Below are 16,740 nucleotides of genomic sequence, written 5' to 3' on the forward strand. Positions count from 1 at the left end.
AGGACAGAGCAGAGGGAGACACAGCGCGGGGACCAGGAGGCCCGGTGCTCTATCTGATACCACCTGGATGCCTGGGGGTCGGGGGGGGGGCGGTGGGCACTTCTTTTCCCTCCCAGACTCACAGGCTCTGGAGCTGGGGCTCCCGGGACCCACGGTGGTGGTGGTGGTGGTGGTGGTGGTGGTGGCGGCTGTGACAGGCTGGGGCAGGCTGGGTCGGAGCGAGGCACCAGGCAGGCAACAGGCGCAAGGCCTGGGCGACGCTGCCGCCCGCCGCCTGCCAGGCTCTGTCACCTCTCCAAGCCCCTCTTCTCTCTGCTGCTCACGGTCCCTCCGGCCGGTGCATCCACCTGCCTGCATCCTGCCCTGTCACTCAACCTCTCTCCCCTCCTCTGTGGCCGGCCGCCTCTCCGTAATTCTGCGTGCCTGTCGCTTCTCTGTGTCTGCGAGACTGTGCCTTTCTGTCTCCCTCTGCCTCTGTTTGCATCTCCCAGGCTCTGTCTTCTTGGAGCCCATCTCTGCCTCCCTCCTTCCCTCCCTACTCCCTCTGTCTGTCTTCCCCTTTCTCTCCCTCTGTCTCTCAACCCCTCTTCTACCTCATCTCCTCTTGGGCCTGCCCCGCCCTCCCTCCCCACAGCCCGAGCCCAGGTGGGCCCCTGGCCTCCTTTGGGCCCCTCCCTTCTCCATTCCAAGAAAAGGGGGAACTGGGGCGTCACAGAGGTGGGGCTGTTGCCAGGCGCAGGGGCAGGACAGGAGGGTGGGGGAGGCAGGTCGGGGCCTGTGGGAGTCAAGGCTGGGGAATAGGAAATGAGGGCTCCTCTGCCCACCCTTCTCTCTAACCCCCCCCCCCTCTCTCCACCCCGAGTCTGTCGGGAACCCCCTAGGGGCCTTGGCATCCAGCTGTGGCACTTACTGGCTGTGTGACCCGGGTCCGATGCCTTCCCAGACCTGAGCCACCTCGGTTTCCTGGTCTGCAAAGTCTAGTGGCAATCTCTGCGTCTTCGGGCTCGTTATCCGGTCGATCTGCTTCCTGTCTTGCCTCCTCTCTCCTCTAACCAGATGTAGAGCAGGATCGCCAGGTAGGGCCTGGGTTCTGCCCGCCGCCAGCCCTGGCCCCAGACCTCGGTGCTGCCTCTTGCTGCCGCGGTGACGTGGGACGGGGGACTCCACCCCAGCGAGGCTCAGTTTCTTCATCTGTGACCTGGAGGGGTGTGTGTGTGTGTGTGTGTGTGTCTGTGTGCGGAGGGGGAGGGGGACAGCCCTGCCTTAGGGGGTTGGATGAGGACTTGAAGAGAGCCAAGGACAGACGGTTCTCAGCCCATGTTCCCACGGCTGTCATGCTCACACCTCAAATTCCTCTTCCAGGCACCGCGGACAAGTTCTCTCTGCACCTCCTGGAGAGGCAGGGAGGACAGACCCCAAGGGGCTGGGCAGGACGATTCGAAGACATGGGCTGGGTCCTCGGGCCTTCCGCGGCTGCGCTCCACCCTCCGTCCTCGTCGCCAGCGCGAAAACAAACCCACGTGCCACGTCCAGTCGTTAAATAATGTAACGTGTGCTCGACCCCAGCAGAAGCCAGTTGCCATGGGCTGGTTGGCGGGAATGTTACACGTATTGGGCATTTCGTTCAATGGTCACCAATTTTGGCTTCGCAGTTGTCGCGTGGTATTTTGCAACCCGTGTGTTGTTTGTCCCCCCTCCTTCAGGTCCTTAGGCGTATGGGCCCTGGAAAAGCTTACAAGCGCTTGGTTCCTGTTCCTGTTGTGTCCGATGGAGGAAAACGGTCCTTTGTTTTTCTTGTTATAAGTAACTTTTTCTAGTCTGTTCCTGTGGGAAATCCCTCCCCATCTGAGATCTCTAGTTCTACACCCGTGAGGAGGGGAACGAATGAGCCCTCCCTCCGTCCTCAACCAGCACGGGGATGCCAGACAGACAGACAGACAGACAGACTCCACCCCTTGGCGAGTTATATTTATTCCAAATGGCCCCACAGGCCCTCCTCCCTGAACCGTGGGCCTTAGGAGGGGGCCGGCTGGAGCTGGAGTTCTGGGGAAGGGGATTTCCCAGACCAAGAAGAGTGAGAGCTGGGGTTGACGATGGAGGAGGTGTCGGCGCTCCGGGGGTCAGAGTGGACCCCAAGCCGGGCAAGGGTGGAGGTAGAAGGAGCCAGTCAGTTGTTCTTGATGACCCCCAGGATCCAGTCCACGTATTTGCAGATGTTGGTGTAGACTCCCGGCATGCCTTCTTGGCCACAAGGCCCCACGGACCCCCAGGACACCAGGCCCTGAAGGACTCCTCCGCACACCAGCGGGCCACCAGAGTCGCCCTGGAAGGAAAAGGGGGGAAAGGAGGGAGGCATGAATAGGGGTGCAATCCTGTTGCAGTTGTCCTCTCCCCAGCCCAGGTCTGGGCCTTGAGGACAGTGGCTCCCAACCTGGTCGACAGAAAAAGAGCCCAGCCAAGTGCCCCAAGGACAACAGCAATCACTGAACAATAGAGAAGAACACGCTGTTCTCAGGGCCAGACACAGGGAAGGTGGGCGGGTCTCCACAAAGGGTAGAGAGTTCCCTCAAGAACAATGGCAGGGGCCCTGACCAATGAGGGAAGAGAGCGTGGGCACCAACAACCAATCGCAGCAAAGGAGGGCGGGACTCCATAAAGAGGTCTCTGAAGGGCAGTAGGCTAGGGCCCCCGGCCAGTAGGGTGGGGCAGGCCTCCTCTCTGGAGGCCCCAAGAGGGCAAGGTAAGCAGAATGGGAGGCTGAGAGCGCCCCGACCTCCTTTCCTGCCTCCATCCTGGAATCTCTCACCTGAGCCAGTATCAATCAGAGGAGGACGGTGTGGGGAAGACTCAGAACTGGAGAGGGAGTAGCTTACCTACCGGAGCGCCCCACATACGGGCTGCTCCTTTACTCTCCCCCATCTCCCTCTCTTCTCTCTGCCCACCCTCCCTCTCTCTGTCCTCCACTCCCTGGCTCTTCCTCCTGTTCTGTCCCCCTCCCCTGGGCTGTCCCTCCCCTTCTTTCGGACCTCATCTTTCTCCCCTACCCTCTTTCCCTGACTCACCCTCCGCCCCCTGCTCCCTGTCCCCGGTGGCCAGGCATCGCCTGCACCTGCTCACCTGGCAGGCATCCTTCCCCATGTTGCCGCCCGCACACAACATGTTGTCCGTGATTCTCCCAGGGTACACGGCTCGGCAGGTGGCGCTGGAGACGATGGCGATGTTGAGGCACTGCAGCTTGTCTGGGAATGGGCCTGGGGGTGGAAGGTGGGTGCTGGCGGTTCCCCCAGAGCCCCCCACTTCCCTCCTCTCAAGGAAGCTCGGCCCAAAACTATGCCCCGTCCCCTCCCTGTGACCTCCACTATAATCCTCAAACCTCCAGACTTTAGATGTATGACTTGATGCCATCATGACCCTTGACCCCAGCCCATTGGCCCAGTTCCCGGACCTTTAACCTCTAACTTTGAGTGTCATAACTCTATACCCTCCTGGTCCCTCCAACCTCAGATAGATAGATTAGATAGATAGATAGATAGATGATACCTCCTGGCCTCCTGGTCCCCAGATAGATAGATTAGATAGATAGATAGATAGATAGATAGACAGACAGACAGATAGATGATAGATAGATAGATAGATGAATCCGGACCTGACCTCCTCCTTTTGTTTCAGCTACTGTGTGACCTTCGACCTTCAGTCTTATCATCCTTTGATCCCAACTGGACCTCACGTCTTCTGTCTCCTGACCCCGTATTCCTTGTCTTCACCTTACGCTCCAACTTCAGTTCTGCTTCCTCTAAATCACTGGTCTCTATTCCAAGGTGACCTCTGACCCTAGGTTATTTGAACCCTGACTCCATGACCCCTAGCCTCTGCCTCCACACTCGAAACTCTATGGCTTCCAATCCCAGATCCATGACCCCTAATCTCCATCCTGAGACTGTGGCCAGCTGCTGTAACATGTGGGTCCCATGGCCTCAACTCTTCAATGACGTTGACCAACCCCTGTCCTATCCTATATAATAAAAGCCTAATATGCTAAGTGTCTGGTTGTCTGGCCGGCCATTCAACCAATCGAAGCGTAATATGCTAATGATAGGCTAAGGCCGCTCAACCACTCGCTATGATGTGCACTGACCACCAGGGGGCAGACGCTCTGACCAGTAGGTTAGCTTGCTGCTGGGGTCTGGCTGATCCAGGGCCAGACACGCCCTGGAGCCCTCCTGTGGTCCCTCCCTGGCTGGCCAACCTCCTGTGTCCCTCCCCAGCCCTGATTGTGCACCGGTGGGGTTCCTCGGCCTGGCCTGCACCCTCTCGCAATCCAGGACTCCTCGGGGGATGCCGGGGTGCCAGTTTCAGCCTGATCCCACAGGCCAGGCCGAGGGACCCCACTGGTGCATGAATTCGTGCACTGGGCCTCTAGTTTATATATATGCCTTTTGCTCCAGTCCAATGATCCCCGACAGCACTCTGACCTCTAACCACATCCTCCCTGACCCAGGATTTCTGACTCCATGCCCAGCCCCTTAACCACTTTGACACTCAAGGCCTGATCCACCACGATCTCCAACCCCAGACTATAACCCTGATGTTTGACCCTTTAACCCTCCTTCCCCTGAGATGGTGTGACTTGTGACCTCTCACCCTATACCCAGACTTTTGCCCATTTTGACCCCTGACCCCAGGGCCCGCTTACTCCATGGTCGGTTGGTGGTGCCCCAGCCGGAGATGTGGCATTCCGTGCCAGCTGCTGCACAGGTGGTGGGCAGGGCCAGGGGCTGGACACTGCGGGTCAGGCGGGCGGGGGTGCCCAGCCTCAGAAGCCGCAGGTCGTGCTCGTGGCTCCTCCGGGCTCCCTCATAGCTGGGGTGGGTCACGGAGAAGCCGCTGCGCCGGATCTGTTCCGTCCAGTCCAGGCGGCTGAGGCTGTGTTCCCCCAGGCGCACCCAGTACCTGCTAGGGGTTATGTTGGCTCAGCAGGTGGGCTGCCCCCAGACTCCCAGGCCCTCATGTCATCATCTTGGTCCCTCATTCATTTGCCCTTGTTCTCTAAGGTGCTGTCTCTCAGCCTCTTGGTCTCTATCTCCATCACCCCAGTCCCCACTCCCACCCATGTCCCTGCATCTGTGTCCCCATCTGATTCTCTTAGCTGGTGAGGCACACGGGGGAAGGGACAGCTGTCGGTCTTCTTCCCGGCTCTGACCCCACCTCCTAGGAGACTGCCTGGACTGCCCACGCGGCCCACCGTGTGACCGCTCTCTGTCCTGCACCGTGTGCCTCTCCCTGTCCCCACATCTCTCCATCTCTGTGTGTCTGAAACTTCCCTTTCGCGTAAAACACAGAGGGTCAGACCCAGGAAGCCCAATCCTGCCATTTTACAGATGGGATCACTGAGGCTGCACAGAGAGCGTGGGTCAGATGTGGGCCCAGGGCCCAGCCTGGGTCGGGGAATGGCTGGGGCTGGTGACAGACGCCATCTAGGGAGGGAGGGGGACTCGAAGGAACGAGAGGAGGTGGGTGGGCAGGTTCCAGGCCCCTCCTCCGCCCCCCACCCCACTGCACCCCAGCCAGCCCCACCCAGGCCCATGGTTTAAAAAATCCTACTCCTGGCCCTGGCTGGTGTGGCTCAGTGGATAGAGCGTCGGCCTGCGGACTGAAGGGTCCTGGGTTCGATTCTGGTCAGGTTGCAAGCTCGATCCCCAGTAGGGGGCATGCAGGAGGCAGCCAGTCAATGATGATTCCCTCTCATCATTGATATTTCTATCTCTCTCTCCCTTTCCCTTCCTCTCTGAGATCAATAATAACATATTAAAAAAAATAATAAAATAAAAAGTCCTAGTCGTCTAACCTCAGAGTCTCTTGTGGCAGGACCATCTCCTTTCTCCTTGACACTCCCTCCCCATCACCCTCCTCGGCCCACTCCAGGAAGGGAGCCAGAACGGGGGTGTGTGCTTACCTGCCGCTGCAGTGAGCAGCTGTGAGGACCCACCTCCGGTCAATGAGGACCCCCCCACAGCGCAGGTTGACACCTTCAAACAGCCCCACCTGCCACGGCTGCGAGTGAGGGTCACACTCCGTGCCGTTATAAATCTTCTCTGAGGCCCCGTGGCTGAGCCCTGAGGACAGAGGAACGGGCCAGGGAGAGGGGGTCAGAGACCTGCATGGGTTGTGGGTCAGAGACAGGAAGAGAGAGACACGAAGATGCTGAGACACAGAATGAGACCGAGGCGAGAGGAAGACAGAGCCAGGCACAGAGAGACACCTAAGGATGTATAGCAAGAGACAGTGCTACACCCAAGAGATAGAGAGAGAGAGAGAGGAAGAGGTAAACAGAGAGAGATGCTGATAGATAGATGATAGATAAATGATAGGTTAGATCAGTGATTCCCAAAGTGGGCCATACCGCCCCCCGGTGGGCGCTGCAGCGATCCAGGGGGGCGGTGATGGCCACAGGTGCATTTGGGGGCGATGAGTAACTGCTATTAAAATTTAAAAAAAATTAATTTCCAGGGGCTGAGTAATATTTTTCTGGAAAGGGGGCGGTAGGCCAAATAAGTTTGGGAACCACTGGTTTAAATTAATGAGTCCTTTATCTCACTCTCTAGGCATCATAACTCCTGTAGTTCCTTTTTTTTGCAAAGGTGAGTCCATACCACCTCCTTTTCATATTTTTGTATTTTTTTTTTTTTTGCAGAGAGAGAGAGAGAGAGAGAGAGAGAGAGAGATGATAGATAGATAGATAGATAATAGAAATATTAGATAGGTGGGTAGGTAGATAGATAGATAGATAGATAGATAGATAGATAGATAGATAGATAATAGAAATATTAGATAGGTAGGTAGGTAGGTAGGTAGGTAGATAGATAGATAGATAGATAGATAGATAGATAGATGATAGATTAGATAGGTAGGTAGATAGATGATAGATGATAGATAATAGATAGATAGATAGATAGAGAACTGAGACTGTGGTAGGAAGAGACAGAGGGGAGGTGGATGAAAAGGTGCAGGAGAGGTGAGAGGACCCTGGGAGCTGGAGATGAATGGAGGCCAGAGCTGAGAAGGAGAGACGGGGTCCCCTCGTGGGGGCGGGAGGGACTCACCAATAACACACAGGAGCACAAGGAAGCTGGGCCCCATGGCTGGCCACCTCCAGGTTCTGGGGAGAAGGGGGAGATTCTCAGAAATGGCCCTGTCCATGTCCTCCCCCCCACTTCCTCCCTCATCCTTCCCATGTCAGCTCCATGCACGGGGGATGCCCCCTTCCTCTCTCCCCGCCTCCCCCTGTCCCCCTCACCTGTGGCTGCCGGCCCCTCCTCACCTGGTCCCTCTGCCTGCCGGGCCCTCCATGTGGCTGTGGCCGGCTCAGCCGCCTGTGTCTCTGTTACCTGTCTGTCAGCCGACCTGCTGGCCAGTCAGTGCTCCCCCGTCCACCTGGCTTCTCAGCCACCTGTCATGCCACCCCGCCAGTCCCCCTCCTTCCGTCTGTCCGTCTGCCCCAGACTGGCAGCTGACACAGCTTTTAACTCTCTTTGTTCCAGCCCATTCCATTTCCTGGTTGAAGGAAGGGGACCAGGAAGGCACGGGGTGGGGCGCCCTCTAATCCCCTAACAAACGCTTCCTCACTCTAATGGCATGTAATTGAGTTTCAGGGCTACATGGAGGAAGGGGAGCAGGAGACAGGCTCAGGCAGGCTCTGGGGGACAGACCCCACCCCGCGCCTTCTCCCCTCTTCTCCGAGCCAGCCGGCAGCCCACCCAGCCCTTCCAGCTGACGGCTCCAGGTGATCTGGAAGCTGGGTTCTAATCCCAACCCCCCACCCCGTGACGAAGGCTCAGGGAGGGTCCCTCCCCACACAGTGCAGGGAAAGGGCAGGAGGGTGGACGCCAGAGGCAGGAGGACCGAGGCAGAGAGAAGCTGGGAAAGAGAGGGGGAGGGGAAGGAAGCGATTTCACAAGAGGTGACGGAAGGGACAGGAGAGGGTTTCCACCCAGGGTTCTGTGGAAGTCTGATTCTATCTTTTTATTTACGAGAGAGAGAGAGAGAGAGAGAGAGAGAGAGAGAGAGAGAGATCTGTTGTTCCACGCATTCAGGCATTCATTGGTTGATTCTATGTGCCCTGACCAGGGATCTAGCCGGCAACTTTGGTATCAGGACGATGCTCTAACCCAATGGTCGGCAAACTCATTAGCCAACAGAGCCAAATATCAACAGTACAACGATTGAAATTTCTTTTGAGAGCCAAATTTTTTCAACTTAAACTATATAGGTAGGTACATTGTTATTAACTTCATTAGGGTACTCCTAAGGCTTAGGAAGAGCCACACTCAAGGGGCCAAAGAGCCGCATGTGGCTCGCGGGCCGCAGTTTGCCGACCAGGGCTAAGCTACCAGTCAGGGCTCTAACTGAAAAAAAACAAAATTTTTAATTCAGGCTCCTGAGCCTGACCCTAGAGATTCTTTTTAAATATATTTTTATTGATTTCAGAGAGGAAGAGAGAGGAAGAGAAAGAGAGAGAAACATCAATGATGAGAGAATCATGGATCGACTGCCTCCTGCAGGCCCCCTACTGGGGATTGAGCCTACAACCTGGGCATGTGCCCTTGGCGGGAATAGAACCCAGGAGCCTTCAGTCCGCAGGCCGACGCTCTATCCACTGAGCCAAACCGGCTAGGGCTGTAGGACCTCCTTTATATGAAATATCCAAAATGGGCAAACCCATAGGGACAGGAACCAGATCCGTGGCTGCCTAGGGCTGAGGGGAGTGGGGAGGAGGAGTGATTGCTCAGTGGTTCTGTTTGACACACAGACTCTGGCTACAGCCACTCCCACTTCTTGCAGCTGGAGGCTCGGGGAACAGGGACTGGCCTGCAGCTGTGAGCACCGTTGCCAACTCCCCCAGGAAGCCCTCAGGGCTCTCAAGAACCCCATGCCTCCCACTCATCATGGCCCAGAGAGAACTCAGCCACCCCGACACCTGGCCAAGGACGTGGAAACTGAGCCACAACTCGATGAAGACACACACACACACACACACACACACACACACACACACACACACACACACAGCTGGTCAGGGGCAGAACCGGAGTTCGAACCCAGGCAGTCTCTCTCGAACACATCGCCAATCCTTATCCAAATATATGCATAAACAAATGGCTGCCTGCCTGGGTGAGTCCTTGTGGGAATAGACCAATGTGTGGCCGCTCCTGCAGATTTCAAAGAAAGAGAATAGCTTCTTAAATAGGGTTGTTTTTGCCCTGACCGGTTTGGCTCAGTGGGTAGAGCGTCGGCCTGCGGACTGAGGGGTCCCAGGTTCGATTCCGGTCAAGGGCATGTACCTTGGTTGTGGGCACATCCCCAGTAGTGGGTGTGCAGGAGGCAGCTGATGGATGTTTCTCTCTCATCGATGTTTCTAACTCTCTATCCCGCTCCCTTCCTCTCTGCAAAAAATCAAGAAAATATCTATATTTTTTAAAATAGAGTTGTTTTAAATATATCTTTATTGATTTCAGAGAGGGAGGGAGGGAGAGGGAGAGAGAGATAGAAATATCGATGTGCTGCCTCCTGCAGGTCCCCCACTGGGGATGGAGCCCACAATCCAGGCATGCCTGTACCCTGACCGGGAATCAAACCGGCAACTTTTCATTGCACAGGACGATGTCCAACCAACTGAGCCACGCCGGCCAGGGCTCTGAATTCGTTCCCAGCCAGAACTCCAGTACCGAGGCTGCTGAACGGAGGAGGCCGGGTCTGGCCCTCCCGGTCTGACACCTGGTGTGGTTTCAGCGCCAACAGATGGTCCTGCGTGGTGGTTAAGGGAAACAGACTCCGGGGAGATGACACGACTCGCCCTAATTGGCGAATGAAATAAATTATTGTGTCGACTAAATTGCACAATTCAGTTGGGACTAGTCACCTGTCAGATGCGCAGCAGCCACAGGTACCGTACTGAACAGCACAGATCCAGATCCGATGGAAGCTCCTTGAAGTTAAGATCTGTATCTTAGTCTTCCTGCTCTCTTTTACAAATAATAGCCATCTCTCTCTCTCTCTCTCTCTCTCTCTCTCTAATTTGCATTTTAATTTTTTCAATTTTAATTTTTCAATTACAGTTAATTGTCCATCAGTAGGTGACTAGATAAAGAAGACAGGAGACAGTTACACAATTGGGGAATATTAATTGGCCATGAAAAAGGATGAAGACATCATTTGTGACAACATGGATGGACCTGGAGGGTATGATGCTACGTGAAATAAGTCAGAGAAAGTTAATTTCTTTATTGTAAAAATGTGCAGAGCTGACTTCGATGACAGAATGTTTTTTTTCCTTAATGTGAAGAAATATCAGCTGCAACTTAAAAAAAATATATATATATATATATTTATTGATTTTTTACAAAGAGGAAGGGAGAGGGATAGACTTAGAAACATCAATGAGAGAGAAACATCGATCAGCTGCCTCCTGCACACCCCCTCCTGGGGATGTGCCTGCAACCAAGGTACATGCCCTTGACCAGAACCGAACCCGGGAACCTTCAGTCCGCAGGCCGACGCTCTATCCACTGAGCCAAACTGGTCATGGCTTGATGCTACAACTTTTGTCTATCTTTCCACCTCTCTCTCTCGATTCTCTGCTCATTCATTTATTCAGTCAGTCACTCAACAAACAATCTGAGATGCCGACCTGCCCGATACTCTCTGCTGGGTGATGCTGGGACCACAGAGTGAATCAGAACTAAGCTCTTCCTACCATCCTTCCCAGCAAACCTCCTCCATGGAGGTCTACTCACCGCGAGTCCCCTGCAGCCACACTCTCTCTGGGTTTCCACAGACTTCCATGTTGAGCAACCCTGCAGTCACCGGCCTGTCCTCCTCACTCAGATTTTCCACGGCATTCCCTGGGCCAGCTGCTCCCCTCCCGGCTTCCGGATGCCGCACGTTCCTGGTTTTCCTCCTCCTCTGTTGGCTCTCCTTCCTGTCCTCCTGCATGAATAGGCCCTTTTTCCTTCACAGGTGTCTGGACAAACAAGGGTGTTCCCAGGCCTTGGTCCTAAGCCTGCATATACCTGACAGTCTCACCTGCCACCTGTCGCCGGAACAGGTTGGTTCTTGGGCCTCTCCCTGGCTCCAGGCCTGTGCCTCCAACAGCTTCCTGAATGACCCAGACCAAGCTCACCGCCTGTCCCCATAGATCTGCGAGCTAAACATCTGTCAGCTGATTTCAGCACGCCCCCTACGGGGGATGGAGCCCACAGCCCAGGCATGTGCCCTGCCCAGGAATCAAACCCGCAACCTTTCATTGCACGGGGTGATGCCCAGCCATCTGAGCCACACCGGCCAGGGCTCTGAATTCGTTCCCACCCAGAACTCAAGCAGCAGGTCCAGTCTGACTCCCCCAGTCTAACACCTGGTGGTGTTTCACCACCAACAGGTCTGAGACGTGTTCCCAGCCCCCACCCTGTCTGTGCGGTGTCCCCACCATCCACGCCGTCCCCTGGTTCAGACCCTCAGGAGACTGACCTTATTCAGGGCCAAGTTTCCTTTACTTCTTTCTTTTTTAAAAAAATATTTAAAAATATTTTTATTGATTTCAGAGAGGAAGGGAGAAGAGAGAGACAGAAGCATCAATGATGAGGGAGAACCATTGATCGGCTGCCTCCTGCACACCCACCACTGGGGATCGAGCCCGCAACCCGGGCATGTGCCCTTGACCGGAATTGAACCCAGACCCTTCAGTTTGCAGGCTGACGCTCTGTCCACTGAGCCAGACCAGCCGGGGCCAAGTTCCCTTTATTCTGCTGAGACTTCCATTCAGCTCCCAGGATGACCTCAACTGCCCGCTCGCTCCCTGTCCCTGAAATCTCTCTCCTGAACTCCTGGAGTCTTGGTCCCTTTTGCTTCCAAGAGGCCTGACCAGGGTCTCCTACCTCCTCAACCCTCCCACAACCTGCCTGCTCCTCGCATCTTATCATTGAACTTGTTAGAATCAAAGCTTGGATTTCAAGCCCGTGGTCCCCTGTGACATTATCCTATATAATAAAGAGGTGATATGTAAATTAACCCTCATGCCCTCACAAGATGGCTGCCTACGACCAGGCCGGCAGGGGGGTTAGGGAGGGACGACCAAACGACTGAACAGCAGGCTGCATGGGGGTTAGGGGCGATCAGGTTGGTGAGGGAGCAAGCAGTTAGGGAGCAATCAGGCCGGCAGGGGAGGGCAGTTGGGGGCGATCAGGCCTGCAGAGGCAGTTAAGGGCAATCAGGCAGGCAGGCAGAGATGGTTAGGGGTGATCAGGCAGGCGAGCAGTTAGGAGTCAGCAGTCCCGGATTGAGGGATCGGGGCTAAACCGGCACAGTCGGACATCCCCTGAGGGCCCGGATTGGAGAGGGTGCAGGCTGTGGGCTGAGGGCCCCCCCCAAATGCACGAATTTCGTGCACCGGGCCTCTAGTAATTTATAATAAGAAATATATGTTTGATTTTCATTTCCAATTCTGGCACAGAGCCCCTAAAACCCTTTGCACGCATGTCAAATGGCATGCGGCCCACAATGAATATTTTTGCGGCCCAGCCAATATAATGTTATGTAAGAAACATTTTAATAAAAATTTCATAACTTAATTTTTACAATATCCTGTTATACATAATTACTAATAATGAACTATAACGTTCGCTAATGACTGATGATTATAATCGTGTTGCATTCATTTTCCTTACGCGCCTTACACGCAGGCGCACCATTTCTCTCCACTAATACCAGCAGCGAATATTCTAGCAGCCGATGGCCAGGTCATTAGTCTCGGACTGACTTGTTTGGTGTGCGCAACAGGAAATATTTCACTTTCGGAGAACAAGAAAAATAGGTTCATTTGCGTGACGCTTATTAATCTGTGCAGTGATTCAGTGTCTGGTAAGTTCATGTTCAAGAAAAAATATTAATTTTTATTAAAATGTTCTATTATTTTATGTTAACGATGACTCATTTATTCCAGCTCTTTGTATTCAGCATGTCTCTATCGAAATAAACCTACGTGTCTATGAAAATTGAAGCTTCTGTTTTTTTGCGGCCCCACAGACACTTCCACCTTGCTCATTTGGCCTGTGTTAGCCTTTGAGTCTGACATGCTTGCCTTAGTGTTTCCTACGTGAAGCGACCATAAAGGTATCTCTTGTCCGGTGGATGGGGTGACTTTGGGAAAGCACCTGAGGATGGGAACTGGATGCCAGGGGAGCCAACCATGTGATCAGAGGGTTGGAACTTCCAGGGACGGGATAGGGCTGGTGGTTGAACTAGTCACCGAGAGCCAATGACTCAAACAATCACGCTCCATAACACCTGGGAGGAGAGGCTGAGAGCTTCCGGTCGGTGACCACGTGGGGATTTGGGGGGGTGGGGGAGAGCATCCTTTCCCCACGCCTGGCCCCCTGCATCTCTTCCATCTGGCTGCTCTTGAGTCATATCTTTTTACAACAAACCGGTGACCCAGTCAGTCAAACGCTCCCCTGGGTCCTGTGAGCTGCTCTAGCAAGTGAACGGAACCCGAGGAGGGGGTTCTTGAACACTCAGATCTGCAACAACCTGGACATTGATTGGCATCTGAGTTGGGGCGGGGTGGGGGCGGGCAGTCTTGTAGGACTGAGCCTTCAACGGGCGGGATCCCACTATCTCCTGGTAGGCAGTGTCGGACTTGAGTTTTGATTGTAGGACCCCCACCCGGTGTCTGAGAATTGCTTGGTCACGTTGGGGAACCCCATACCACACCCAATTGGAATTGGGTGAGGAGCCCAATGACCCCCGTGGGGGGAAGTACAGGAATGTGTTTCCATTGACCTGGATGGATTCAACTCGCTGATGAAGTGTCCTTCGTCTAGGGCCATGGTCGGCAAACTGCGGCTCGAGAGCCACACGCGGCTCTTTGGCCCCTTGAGTGTGGCTCTTCCTAAGCCTTGGGAGTACCCTAATTAAGTTAATAACAATGTACCTACCTATATAGTTTAAGTTTAAAAAATTTGGCTCTCAAAAGAAATTTCAATCGTTGTACTGTTGATATTTGGCTCTGTTGACTAATGAGTTTGCCGACCACTGGTCTAGGGGGACACTTGTGTGAACTGGGGGGCTGACGTCACCCCAGTGGGGGCCTTGGGGGCATGAAAAGGGCCTTCGTGCTGGGCTAGTGTCTGCAAGTATTGCCCATGGACACCCCTCAGATACCCCTGCCTCCTTGTTGTTCAGTCTCTTTCCCAGTGTTGTCCACCAGCTTTCCAAATCCTCTCGGTGATGAAAATTCCCCCGGGGCAGAAACTGGAAAAGATCCGTTGATTTTGAAATCCTGGGAGAGGGAGGGGAAGGAAAAGCTGAGAAGCCTGGAAGCCGGGCCACCTGGCTGGCCTTCCTGATGTGAAGGTGTGGGCAGGCTCCGGCTCAGGGATGTCATTTTCTGTTCCACAAGACGGATCTGGGCGGCCACCTCTCTTCTCCCTCTCCCTCTCCTCTCTCCCCCACTCTCCTTTCTCCTCTCTCTCTCTGTCTCTCTCTTCCTCTCCTCTCTCTCTCTTTCTCTTTCTTCTCTCTCTCTCCTCTCCTCTCCTCCCTTCTTCTTCTTCTTCTTCTTCTTCTTCTTCTTCTTCTTCTTCTTCTTCTTCTTCTTCTTCTTCTTCTTCTTCTTCTTCTTCTTCTTCTTCTTCTTCTTCTTCTTCTTCTTCTTCTTCTTCTTCTTCTTCTTCTTCTTCTTCTTCTTCTTCTTCTTCTTCTTCTTCTTCTTCTTCTTCTTCTTCTTCTTCTTCTTCTTCTTCTTCTTCTTCTTCTTCTTCTTCTTCTTCTTCTTCTTCTTCTTCTTCTTCTTCTTCTTCTTCTTCTTCTTCTTCTTCTTCTTCTTCTTCTTCTTCTTCTTCTTCTTCTTCTTCTTCTTCTTCTTCTTCTTCTTCTTCTTCTTCTTCTTCTTCTTCTTCTTCTTCTTCTTCTTCTTCTTCTTCTTCTTCTTCTTCTTCTTCTTCTTCTTCTTCTTCTTCTTCTTCTTCTTCTTCTTCTTCTTCTTCTTCTTCTTCTTCTTCTTCTTCTTCTTCTTCTTCTTCTTCTTCTTCTTCTTCTTCTTCTTCTTCTTCTTCTTCTTCTTCTTCTTCTTCTTCTTCTTCTTCTTCTTCTTCTTCTTCTTCTTCTTCTTCTTCTTCTTCTTCTTCTTCTTCTTCTTCTTCTTCTTCTTCTTCTTCTTCTTCTTCTTCTTCTTCTTCTTCTTCTTCTTCTTCTTCTTCTTCTTCTTCTTCTTCTTCTTCTTCTTCTTCTTCTTCTTCTTCTTCTTCTTCTTCTTCTTCTTCTTCTTCTTCTTCTTCTTCTTCTTCTTCTTCTTCTTCTTCTTCTTCTTCTTCTTCTTCTTCTTCTTCTTCTTCTTCTTCTTCTTCTTCTTCTTCTTCTTCTTCTTCTTCTTCTTCTTCTTCTTCTTCTTCTTCTTCTTCTTCTTCTTCTTCTTCTTCTTCTTCTTCTTCTTCTTCTTCTTCTCCTTCTCCTTCTCCTTCTCCTTCTCCTTCTCCTTCTCCTTCTCCTTCTCCTTCTCCTTCTCCTTCTCCTTCTCCTTCTCCTTCTCCTTCTCCTTCTCCTTCTCCTTCTCCTTCTCCTTCTCCTTCTCCTTCTCCTTCTCCTTCTCCTTCTCCTTCTCCTTCTCCTTCTCCTTCTCCTTCTCCTTCTCCTTCTCCTTCTCCTTCTCCTTCTCCTTCTCCTTCTCCTTCTCCTTCTCCTTCTCCTTCTCCTTCTCCTTCTCCTTCTCCTTCTCCTTCTCCTTCTCCTTCTCCTTCTCCTTCTCCTTCTCGATGGTTGCAATATCAAAACATTTCTATATGTGACACGGCACCAGAGGTAAGTTAGGGTTTTTCAAAATGCTGACACGCCGAGCTCAAAAGGTTCGCCATCACTGCCTTAGACTGAGGTTGAGGGAAGTAATTGCTATGTTTTCTGTTAAAAACAAAAACAAACAAACAAACCCTGGCTGGGTTGCTCGGTTGGTTAGAGCATCCTCCGATACGCCAAGATAGAGGGTTTCATCCCAAATCAGGGCACAGACCAGCGTCAACCAATGAAGAAATAAGAAAGTGGAACAATGAATGCTTCTCTCTGTAAAATCAAACGTTTTTGTTTCTTTTTTTTGGTAAAATCCATTAAAAAAACACATTTCAAAATGAAAACAAAACAAAACAAAAACACCTACCATTAAAAAAAAATAATGGCCGGCGTGGCTCAGTGGTTGAGCGTCAGCCTAGGAACCAGGAGGTCACGGTTCCATTCCCAGTCAGGGCACATGCCCGGGTTGTGGGCTCGATCTCCAGGGTGGGGTGTGCAGGAGGCAGCCGATCAATGATTTTCTCTCATCATTGATGTTTCTCTCTCTCTCTCCCTCTTCCTTCCTCTCTGAAACCAATAAAAATATTTTTTTAAAAATTTAAGAAGAAACTCGCATGTAAAAAGAAACATTCCAGGTGAACAGTTAATTGGCATTTACATTCTCAATGTAGATTTTCTTAGTATATGTTATAACAACTTGCATATTGTTTGGTGTGCAACGTCTCCTTCCCAGACTGCCCTATTTAAAATAGCAGCTCCAGCCCTGGCTGGTTTGGCTCAGTGGATCGAGTGTTGGCCTGCGGACTGAAGGGTCCTGGGTTCAATTTTGGTTGCAGGCTCGATCCCCAGTGTGGGGCATGCAGGAGACAGCCAATCAATGATTCTCTCTCATCATGGATGTTTCTATCTCTC

The 16,740-nt window shown here is 52.6% G+C and overlaps 2 protein-coding genes and 2 long non-coding RNA genes across 6 annotated transcripts in view; 2 read left to right on the plus strand and 2 right to left on the minus strand.

Annotated features, from left to right (window-relative positions):
* The window catches only part of KLK11 (kallikrein-related peptidase 11), a 5,365-nt gene extending 4,836 nt beyond the window's left edge, over positions 1-529 (minus strand). The window contains exon 1 of the mRNA XM_005875886.2: positions 292-529. Within this exon, the coding sequence (XP_005875948.2) occupies positions 292-357 (66 nt within the window). The 5' untranslated portion in view covers positions 358-529. The remainder of the gene's footprint in view (positions 1-291) is intronic.
* Positions 530-1,117: 588 nt separating this feature from the next.
* On the plus strand, positions 1,118-1,782 carry LOC106727756. Its single transcript, XR_001363997.1, has 3 exons — positions 1,118-1,206; positions 1,363-1,545; positions 1,704-1,782. It is a non-coding gene; the product is annotated as an uncharacterized LOC106727756 (long non-coding RNA).
* Positions 1,783-1,952: 170 nt separating this feature from the next.
* KLK12 (kallikrein-related peptidase 12) lies at positions 1,953-7,539 on the minus strand. Of its 3 annotated transcripts, none has more exons than XM_014547451.1 (6): positions 7,319-7,539; positions 7,101-7,156; positions 5,954-6,113; positions 4,694-4,950; positions 3,118-3,251; positions 1,953-2,323 (listed from the first exon to the last, which is right to left on the minus strand). In XM_014547451.1, exons 1-6 carry the CDS (start codon positions 7,345-7,347, stop codon positions 2,168-2,170), a joined length of 792 nt encoding a protein of 263 aa, XP_014402937.1. In that variant the 5' UTR covers positions 7,348-7,539; the 3' UTR covers positions 1,953-2,167. The 3 variants fall into 3 exon arrangements, with proteins under 3 accessions (XP_014402937.1, XP_014402938.1, XP_014402936.1); XM_014547452.1 differs by having other exon boundaries at positions 4,694-4,953; positions 7,295-7,536; XM_014547450.1 differs by having other exon boundaries at positions 4,694-4,953; positions 7,319-7,535.
* Positions 3,178-4,042, plus strand: LOC106727755. Its single transcript, XR_001363996.1, has 2 exons — positions 3,178-3,264; positions 3,670-4,042. It is a non-coding gene; the product is annotated as an uncharacterized LOC106727755 (long non-coding RNA).
* Positions 7,540-16,740: the final 9,201 nt, after the last annotated feature.

The sequence above is a fragment of the Myotis brandtii genome, unplaced genomic scaffold (genome assembly GCF_000412655.1).
Source record: "Myotis brandtii unplaced genomic scaffold, ASM41265v1 scaffold474, whole genome shotgun sequence".
NCBI classification, from domain to species: Eukaryota; Metazoa; Chordata; class Mammalia; order Chiroptera; family Vespertilionidae; genus Myotis; species Myotis brandtii.